At 37.3% G+C, this 11,035-nt stretch overlaps 2 protein-coding genes across 2 annotated transcripts; one reads left to right on the forward strand and one right to left on the reverse strand.

The window, feature by feature from the left end:
• Positions 1-2,397: 2,397 nt before the first annotated feature.
• On the reverse strand, positions 2,398-4,893 carry LOC133854468 (subtilisin-like protease SBT3). Its single transcript, XM_062290693.1, has one exon. It carries the CDS (start codon positions 4,854-4,856, stop codon positions 2,568-2,570), a length of 2,289 nt encoding a protein of 762 aa, XP_062146677.1. The 5' UTR covers positions 4,857-4,893; the 3' UTR covers positions 2,398-2,567.
• A 3,315-nt stretch (positions 4,894-8,208) lies between these two features.
• On the forward strand, positions 8,209-10,619 carry LOC133854346 (subtilisin-like protease SBT3). The gene has a single exon (XM_062290501.1). It carries the CDS (start codon positions 8,244-8,246, stop codon positions 10,521-10,523), a length of 2,280 nt encoding a protein of 759 aa, XP_062146485.1. The 5' UTR covers positions 8,209-8,243; the 3' UTR covers positions 10,524-10,619.
• The last annotated feature ends 416 nt before the right edge of the window (positions 10,620-11,035 follow it).

The raw sequence follows: 11,035 nt of genomic DNA on the forward strand, positions 1-11,035 counted from the left end.
TTTTCAATTTCAACACTCCATTAGAATTTTCAGTTAAATCTTATTAATATTTCCAAAAATATCCGTTTATTTTTAAAATAAAAAAAATAAAAAAAATTTCAAAAATTCATGCATGGATATTTTTGCAAATTCCGGTCAATTCTAATCAACACTTAAATCCTAGCAATTTCTTTCTTTTTTTTTTCCCTAAAAAAACAAGGGTAATTTTTAGAATTTTAACAGGATTTAACGAAAAATTCTAAAGAAGAGTTGAAATTGGAAAAAATAAATAAAATAAAACAAAAAATTGAAAGATGAATACTTTAAATTGACACTTTTTAAAATTTTAGTACATTTTTCAAAAGTGAAGAAATATAAGGGTTATAACTTATAAATGAATTTTTCCCTTCCAAATATTTAGTACAACATGCGTGATGTTTCTACTATACTTTAGCGTGCGAAGAATTTTATTCTTTTTTTTTTAAAATCTTTTTTTTACAAAAAAAAAAAAAAAAAAAAAAAAAAAACCTATAACAATTGAAATCCTTGAAGATTTGTTTGAAGGAACTTGAGCGGCATAATGGCATTTTCTAACTTTTTGACACACAGAAATTACTTGATTCTATGATTCGTGAACCGCGCGCGCGTGCATGTCTGGCTTTAATATGAAGGAAAAATTATTTGGATGATTAGGTTGGATCGATCATTAGTTGTTTAAATTAATAAAAAAATAAAAAACTTAATAATTTAATTAGTACTTTAACATATAGACTATTTTAATTGAAACGAAGGATAATGTGTATAATCAAAGTTTGAAATCACGTCTTCAACTCTCTAATATTATGTTGAATCACATGTTATTCTAAAAGTTTAAAATGATAAAAATAATAAATTTAATCATTTAATTAATATATTAACATTATCAAAATTGTAAATAAAAAAAAAAACAAAAATGTTCTCATTCATGCTGCTTATTTGGCAAATGGGTCCAAGTTCATGTGTCCAACTCGCCAATTGCACTTCAGTTGCTTGATAAGCATATTGGCTCAAAATTGGTGGCCTCTAATTATACTGACATCAAAAACAAGCAAATTAAAGCTCACATAGGTTGTAAACCCAATAGCTTTAGTCTTTCGGCTCTCTCCATTGTGTCAAGCAGATTGCAGTAATGACTAATGAAGATGAAACTAAAGCCTTGATGAGTTCTTCACTGTTTTCTTCTGTAACGACACCTTGGGATTTAGAGATCATGAAGGTCTCCATGGCTACAATATTAATGTACCTTATAGGTGGTGACAAGCTCTGGTGGCGCACCAAGTATGATGACATTGTAAATTGGGGTTGCACCATTGACACTTTGGAGCATTGGAAGAGAGAAATGAAAACAAAATTTATTGCAGAGAATGTTGAATACATGTCCCGACGCAAGCTAAGGCAATTGAGACTTATGGGCACGGTGCAAGAATATATGAATTAAGCAGTTCTAGGCCTTGATGCTAGACATGCATCTGAGACACGTCTGAGAGATCGAAGGAAAAGTTGTTCTTCTTTCTCAAGGGTCTAAAGCCTTTGGTCCAAGCCGAGCTCCAAATTAAGACAGTGGATCCACGAACCAGTGGTAGAATGCTTGACCTACTATGCTGCAGAGGACGAATCAAAGACAAAGAGAAAGTTACTAGTATATACTAGCTAGCTGGAAGCTAGCCAAACCTAACAAGGCTAAAAGTGGGGGAGGCAGGAAATATATATTGTGTGGTACAAGCTCTTCCCATTCTCAGGGGTCGGTAGCAAAACCATGACTCAGTCAGAGCCAACTCAAGATGAAGAGGAGGAACCCTAGCCATGTCCGGACTCTCACTTACATGCCCAAACACCACTAACTGATTTCTTGGGTTTGGCTGCCTAGAGTATTTTACCTTTGAAGAATTCTTCAAATGGTTTCACTTCGTCTATGAAAACCTGTGTTGATTGATCAAGTGATTGCTTTATTTTTATTTTACGTGATTTGGTAATTTGATATATGGTTTTGCATAATATTTTTTTAATTGGTAAGTGTTAAATGTTGTACATCACCTATTCGCCATCTCTAGGTGATTGTTTGGGTCGATCAAAACAGTTTTTGAATTGGTATCAGAGACGACTTGTACGCTCTATTTGGATTTACTGCTTGAATATAATCCTCGACCTCCGATGTCAATGGCTCAATCTCAGTAGTCTTTCTCTGGGCTTCCATACTTTGATGGCAACCACTGTATCTATTGGAAGGTTTGCATGAGAGCCTTCCTTAAATCTTTGGATGAACATGTCTAGACTTCTATTGAGAAGGTTTGGAAACGGCCAGCTACTCCGATTGATGCATGGTCCAAAGATGAAATGAATGAATGCAATTAATTGGAAGAGATCGAGAGACACAAGTAGTTTCCAGAAAATGAGGAAAATTATATATATCATGTATATGGTATATTTTAAGCATATACATGCCAAATTGCACCAAACTTGAGATTATACATTTCTTAAATCTTATTTTATAGACATATATGCGTCTAGAGTAGTGTGCAATTTGAAGTCAAAATACAAGGCTAGCTTAATTAATCATTAATCCTTAATGGTGACACTACGATAGGGCTCCTAACCATGTGTTTTCCATTTTCATTAGCCCAAACAAGTGCACCAAATGAAATATCCTTTTTTTTCGTGTCCCTCGTAAAATTTATGATCGTCAAATTGTAGCTCTGCTTCTCATACTTACTTCCGAAGGCCAATGTCTGAGGTGAGACTATGACTCTAGAGTCTTTTGGTGCTGTGACTGTGGCTTTGTATGTAGCTGCGCCATCACCCACGTTGGTTACAGTCCTCTGGAATGTATTAACAGATCGCCTATATGTGCTGTTATGGAAAGCAATAAATGATGGATAATTAAGATCAGAAGATGGGTTGTTCGAGCAATTATAGGAGTCTGATCTGACTATGGCTAAGATTTGTGCCTTGTTGTAATTCATGGAGCAGAGCAGATTGATATAGTCTTGTGGGGTTGCATCATAAACCAGACCAGGGTCAAGTGCACGGTTAGGATCAATATGTCCTGCTCCCATGGCTAGAGGTGAAGCAAGATGAAACTTTTTGCCATTTTCATGAATTGGGTTTAGAGTATTATCTAATGGGTTGGCTGTGGTCATCATGGCAGATCTAATCGCAGCTGGGCTCCATTCAGGGTACGCAGCTTTCAAAAGTGCAGCCACGCCAGAAGCATGAGGGCAGGCCATGGATGTCCCAGAAACCATATTGTAATGACTGGACAAGTATACATTGGTTCCTATTTGGGCGGTTGCTTCGTTTGGAATCCAGGAAGCTAAGACTAGTGACCCAGGTGCCATTACATCCGGCTTTAAGATGCCTGGATAGCTTGGCGAAGGACCTCTAGAACTGTAGTAAGCCACGGCCGGTGCAGGCTTTGTGCCCGTAATGGTCTCTTGGAACTTTAGGCCGGCCAAAGGGAACTCGTCAGTTTTTGCGTATTTGATCAAGGCTGCTGCATCCTTGGGGCTAATAACAAGACAAGGACATGAAACTCCTCCTAGCTCAAATAATTTGGTGTGATTGGAGATAAGTATAGCGCCGGCCACGTTTGATCTAGTGATGGCATCTATTTGAGCATAGATAGGCGTGATTGCTTCACAGATGACGACGCTATATACGGCATCAGATAACAATTCAGTTGAATTGCATGCTGATATGGTCTTGTTGTATACCAACTGGGAGCTTTCGATAATAGCACTTGCGGGGAACATGGTCCAACCAGTAATGGTTTGATCATTTCCAAGAGTCAAAGTTCCAGCAAATGACCGATCAATGTTGCCTGCCGCCACGGTCAAGACCCATGGAATACCATTGTGCATGTTGCCAAAGAATGGGCCTGCATTTCCTGCTGAAGTTGAAACTACCACACCCTTCTCCATTGCAGCAAAAGAAGCTATTGCTATTGGATCTTCATACAACGGCACTCCATCATATCCCAGGGAGATGGAAATCACATCAACACCATCAGCTATGGCTTGGTCGATACCAGCAAGAACATCAGAAGTATAACGTCCTTCAGGCCAAGTCACCTTGTATACGGCGACCCTGGCTCGAGGTGCAATGCCTCTAGCTGTCCCTTTACCGTAGCCAAAATAAGACGCGCCGTTCACATAGTTCCCTGCAGCTGTGGAGGCGGTGTGGGTGCCGTGCCCCAGAGTGTCCCTTGCAGAATTCATGCTAAATGTAGCGTTCGGGATTGCAGCCATGATGCCGTTGTTGAAGTATCTAGCTCCTATGAGCTTCGAGTTGCACATGGAGGAATTGAACCCTTCTCCTACTTGGCAAATTCCCTTCCACCTTGCTGGGACTTGGGCGGTCATACCGTCGTCCTTAAAACTGTCACTCTCCGGCCAAACTCCAGAGTCGATGACACCGATGATGACATCTTCACCGTAGTTAGAAGCTGGCCATAAGCCGCCGGTGGGATTAAGTGATAGGAACTCAGGCGTGTGGGTGGTATCAAGTGTAGCATTCCTATCTCGATAAGCTGAAACAAAGCCTGGGGATTCCCTCAAGTTGTCTAGTTCTTGATGAGATAGAGAAGCGCTAAAACCGTGAAGAACGTGATTGTAAGTGTACACAAAGGAGGAGGTCGTTGGTTTTTCAGAATGGAGGCAATCAACGATTGATGAGTACCAACTGTGATGGCTAGTGAAGGCCTTGGGCATGTGAGATTTGTCCATGTGGACGATGTAAGTGGACTTCTCCATTGATGTTGAACTAGCATGAAGAGCCAGCAAAATGCATGAAGCAAAGAGGATTAACGAGTATGGAAGACAAATCCCATTATAGAGCTTCATGTTTTCTTTATAAAAAAGAATTTCACTTTGAGCATGTAAATGAAAAGGGTGTATATCTACTTATATAATTAAGCTCATAAACAAAGGTGATGGAAAACACCAATGGAAATAACAAATGTACAAGGAAGGATCAAAATTATTATTTTTCTTTTAAAATCAAATTGGCTTTTCATCCTCTATAAATGGCAGGAACTCAAATAAGAAAATTATATTAATTGGATATATGGATAACACTTTTGCATAGGTCAGGTGTGACAAAACTAATTAAACAAAGTATATTTGAGACACAGGTCGGCATTATCAACAGCAGATTGGTTAAGTATTGCTTGTTCCAATGGAATTTATTACGTAGTTAATATATTTATTTATATTCATAGTATGATTTGCTAGTTGTGATTTTCCTTTGAATAAGAATTTTCTTCTTTTTAGATCTGTTATTATGGGCAATTTATATATGATATGAAGGTTAGTCAGGTGTGATCAGAGGTTATCTCCCATGGCCTGGATATATAGTTCAGTGTGAGGTTATCTCTTACGCCGTATTAAATAAATTTTTCTAGGATATTTGGCTACCCTTGTCTTAAATCTAGTTTGTTCGGAACAGATTTGCTCTTTAACTATTTTTGTATATGGGTTAGATGAAGATTAAAGTCATATATAACACTTTATTATAAGAATTTTGTTTGTATCTATGATTATGTAACCTCAAAATATGTGACTATGATTTTGTAAAGCTTTATGCTCGTAATCTTTAATCAATGAAATACTCAAATCTTTCGCTAATATTATATATATATATATATATATATATATAGAGAGAGAGAGAGAGAGAGAGAGAGTATGATTTGGTAAAGAACTTATCGATTATTTATGGCTTGACTACGTCATGGCTAATTTATGAACAATTATGCCTCCATGATGGTCTTAAAAGCTCAACTTAGTGCAGGATCATATTGAAATGAAAGTTTATTCAAAAATACCATATTAATTAATCGCATATATATATATATATATATATATATATATATAAAAGGTAAATTCAAAAATACCATATTAATTAAAGGTAAATTCAATAGCTAGCTAGCGTATGGCTAAATCATGCACTTAAAAGCTCGAGTGAAAGGTCAATCAAGAATATTGTTAAATCACTCGTTCTCCTACAAGGTAAAGCTAATTTTGAATGGCAAATTTATAAATCATTAATAATTGTTAAAAAATCTTAAACTAATAAAAAAAATTATCATTTAATTAATATTTTAATAAAAACAACAATCCAACTATATGTTACAATATTAAAATGAAATCTTCTCGACGGCCCTTCGGTGGCGATTGAAAAAGATGATGCGAAACAAGGTTATAATTTTGAGGCTCGATCATTTTGGTAGCATCATTGTTTTGATTTAGGATTCGACTTACGTGCTATTATTTTTTAAACGCATAAATTAGCCGCTATCAATAATCTTAGCTTAAGGGGCCGGCAACCACATCAATTCCTTCAATAGTATTCTTAAGTACTTCTATTAGCTTTAATTACCTTTTGGGAGAGCATGTCATTTATTAGTATTCTTCAATGGACTTTCATCTCAATACGTCTGTTGTGCATGCCCTTGTTGAGCTTAGCTTTTAAGACCATCATCGAGGTGTGTGAATTGTGCATATATGATTTAGCTATAACTTATGAAGGGTTATCTTGTAAGGCCGGTTGAAATAAATTTTTAGAATATTTGGCTACTCTTGTCTTAGATCTAGTCTGCTCGAAGCAAATCTGCTCTTTAACTATTTTTGTACTTAGTTAGCGGAAGATAAAAGTCATAGATAACACTTTATTGTAAGAATTTTGTTTGTATCTATGATTATGTAACTTCACAACATGTGGCTATGATTTTGCATAGCTTTATGCTTTGTGATATAAGAGCTTTATGTTCGTAACGTGATCTTTGATTAATGAAATACTCAGATCTTTCGTTAAAAAATTAAAAAAATAAATAAATAAAAATAATGAGTAACTTCATTTAACCCCCTTGAATTGTCACTATTTTTAAATTAAATATTTAAAAATAAGAGTATTTAACGAGAAACCCTAACGAATGAGTGACATTGCAAACAATTGAAAAATTGATACACTAAATTGAACTTTAGGAGAGCATTGCAAAAGTGGTAATAATTTAGAGGAGTTAAGTGAAGTTTTCCCTAAAAATAAATGAGAAAATTGCAACATTGGTCACTGCGATTGGTCTAAATTATAAATCGCTCCCTCTGGTATCAAAATTAATTCAGAGATCCCTGTTATTGACTTAATTTACAAATCGCTCCCTAGAGTCAAATCCCCTTAAAATTTTTGACAAATTATGTTAGGCGTCACGTCAACGCCAATAAGATAGCAACACGTGTTGATTAGAATAAGAAAAACATAAATGCATTAAAAATATAAATAAATAAAACTTAAAAAATTATTTAAAAAAAAAATTAAAAGTTAAAAATAGAAAAGGGGTGGCTACCAGTTGGGCAACCACCCCCAGCCAATGAGGGTCGTTGTGCGCCACCCCTAGGGGTTGGGGTGGCTCGAAGACCACACCTCTGGGGGGTGGTTAGGCCACCCCCAAAGGGGTGGCTGCCCAACCAATAGCCACCCTCTTTCTCCTTTCAAAATTTATTTTGAAAAAATAATAATAATAAATTTTTAAATATTATTCATTTATATTTATATTATATTTATATATATATTTTTTTATTATGATTGACATGTGCTGCCATTTTATTGACGTTGACATGACGCCTAACTGAATTTGTTAAAATTTTTAACGAAATTTGACTACAATAAGCATTTTGTAAATTAAGCCAACCACAAAGATCTTTGAATTAATTTTGAACCAGAATATGCGATTTGTAATTTAGACTAATCATAGAGACCAATGATTCAATTTTTCCAAAATAAATATATAAATTACATGATAATTTTATCCTTACAATTCTCTAGGGGGTACTGCTGAATTGTTTCATTAATTTTATTTATTGGACCAAGTAATACTCAGCCAAACTGCTCTTGATAACCCATACTGCACAAATAAACAGAGATTAGTTGTCACCCTTGGCCTAACTATGCAAAAGCTCTATCCAACAGTCCAATAAGAAAACCCTTACTATGCAAAAGTTCTATCCAAAAGTCCAATATAATTTTCTTATTGGGTATACTTGGCTGCAATACCAATGTTTGAGTTCCTGCCATTTATAGAGGATGAAAGGTCAATCTTATTTTAAAAGAAAATTAAAAATAATAACTTTGATCATTTGTTTTCCATCACCTTGTTTTTGAGCTTATATAAGTAGTTATACACACTTTTCATTTACATGCTCAAAGTAAAATTCTTGCTTACAAATTAAGAAAACATGAAGCTCTATAATGGGATTTGTCTTCCATACTTGTTCCTCTTTGCTTCATGCATTTTGCTGGCTTTTCAATATGCTACTTCAACATCAATGGAGAAGTCCACTTACATCGTCCACATGGACAAATCTCACATGCCCAAGGCCTTCACTAGCCATCACAATTGGTACTCATCAATCGTTGATTGCCTCAATTCTGAAAAGCCAACCTCCTCGTTCGTATACACTTACAATCATGTTCTTCACGGTTTTAGCGCTTCTCTATCTCATCAAGAACTAGACACCTTGAGGGAATCCCCAGGCTTTGTTTCAGCTTATCGAGATAGGAATGCTACACTTGATACCACCCACACGCCTGAGTTCCTATCACTTAATCCCACCGGCGGCTTATGGCCAGCTTCTAACTACGGTGAAGATGTCATCATCGGTGTCATCGACTCCGGAGTTTGGCCGGAGAGTGACAGTTTTAAGGACGATGGTATGACCACCCAAGTCCCAGCAAGGTGGAAGGGAATTTGCCAAGAAGGAGAAGGGTTCAATTCCTCCATGTGTAACTCGAAGCTCATAGGAGCTAGATACTTCAACAACGGCATCATGGCTGCAAACCAGAACACTACATTTAGCATGAATTCTGCAAGGGACACTCTGGGGCACGGGACCCACACCGCCTCCACAGCTGCAGGGAACTATGTGAACGGTGCGTCTTATTTCGGCTATGGTAAAGGAACAGCTAGAGGCATTGCACCCCGAGCCAGGGTTGCCGTGTACAAGGTGAGTTGGCCTGAAGGACGTTATACTTCTGATGTTCTTGCTGGTATCGACCAAGCCATAGCTGATGGTGTTGATGTAATTTCCATCTCCCTGGGATTTGATGAAGCACCGTTGTATGAAGATCCAATAGCAATAGCTTCTTTTGCTGCAATGGAGAAGGGTGTGGTAGTTTCAACTTCCGCAGGAAATGCAGGCCCATTCTTTGGCAACATCCACAACGGTATTCCATGGGTCTTGACCGTGACGGCAGGCACCATTGATCGGTCATTTGCTGGAACTTTGACTCTTGGAAATGATCAAACCATTACTGGTTGGACCATGTTCCCCGCAAGAGCTATTATCGAAAGGTCCCAGTTGGTGTACAACAAGGCCATTTCAGCATGCAATTCAACTGAATCGTTATATGAAGCCATACAAAGCGTCGTCATCTGTGAAGCAATCACGTCTATCTATGATCAAATAGATGCTATCACTAGATCAAGCGTGGCCGGCGCTATACTTATCTCCAATCATACCAAATTATTTGAATTAGGAGGAGTTTCATGTCCTTGTCTAGTGATTAGCCCCAAGGATGCAGTAGACGTGATCAAATACGCAACGACTAGCGATTTTCCTTTCGCCAGCCTCAAGTTCCAAGAGACCATTATGGAAACAAAGCCTGTGCCGGCCGTGGCTTACTACAGTTCCAGAGGTCCTTCGCCAAGCTATCCAGGTATCTTGAAGCCGGACGTAATGGCACCTGGATCACTAGTCTTAGCTGCCTGGGTTCCAAATCAACAAGCGGCCCAAATAGGGCCAAATGTGTACTTGTCCAGTGATTACAATGTGATTTCTGGGACATCCATGGCTTGCCCTCATGCTTCTGGCGTGGCTGCACTTTTGAAAGCTGCACACCCTGAATGGAGCCCGGCTGCGATTAGATCTGCCATGATTACCACAGCCAACCCATTAGACAATACTCTAAACCCAATTCAAGAAAATGGTGAAAAGTTTCAACTTGCTTCACCTCTAACCATGGGAGCAGGACATATTGATCCTAATCGTGCACTTGACCCAGGTTTGATTTATGATGCAACCCCACAAGACTATATCAATCTGCTCTGCTCCATGAAATACAACAAGGCACAAATCTTAGCCATCGTCAGATCACACTCCTATAATTGCTCGAGCCCAACCTCTGATCTCAATTATCCTTCATTTATTGCTTTTCATGACAGCAAAAATGTTTCAGTCATTGTGAAAACATTTCAGAGGACTGTAATCAACGTGGGTGATGGCGCAGCTACATACAAAGCCTATGTCACAGCACCAAAAGACTCTAGGGTCAGAGTCTCACCTCAGACATTGGTCTTCCAAAAGAAGTACGAGGAGCAGAGCTACAGTTTGGATATAAAGTTTAGGAGTGGCATGAACAAGGATATTTCATTTGGTGCACTTGTTTGGGCTCATGAAAATGGGAAACTTGTTGTTAGGAGCCCCATTGTAGTGTCACCACCAATAAGGATGGGTTAAGCTTGTATGTTGACTTAAAATTGCGCACTCTAGACGCATATATATGTACTTTAGCATATGATAATAACATGCTTGTTTCAGGCAATATTGTAGGCATATTCTACTTATTCTAGGAACTTAATTATGTCTCTCTTCTTACTTGTATGATTTCATTCTATCAAAAATCAATCAACTGGCATGTGAACTCATTATACAAATTCAAGAAAAACCAATTCAACTATTTCTTCATATATAGTATTTATATCTTATACTCTAACAGTTTGACATAAATTTAATGACTCAAATTATTTAGTAATATTACGACTTTGTGTAGGTATCTCCAAAAGAGCACCTCGTATAGTGGTGAGAGGTGATTCACTTTTCTTTTAGTGATTAAGTTTCCCACTTTTCTTTTAGTTATTGTATTTATAATTCAAACTATATGAGTACATGGAATAGCTTAGATTTGTTGAATTTTAATGTGCACATGATGTGTACGAAAATGGGGTCTATATGAGATGCATGACAACCAA

The sequence above is a fragment of the Alnus glutinosa genome, chromosome 13, assembly GCF_958979055.1.
Source record: "Alnus glutinosa chromosome 13, dhAlnGlut1.1, whole genome shotgun sequence".
Taxonomy (NCBI): Eukaryota; Viridiplantae; Streptophyta; class Magnoliopsida; order Fagales; family Betulaceae; genus Alnus; species Alnus glutinosa.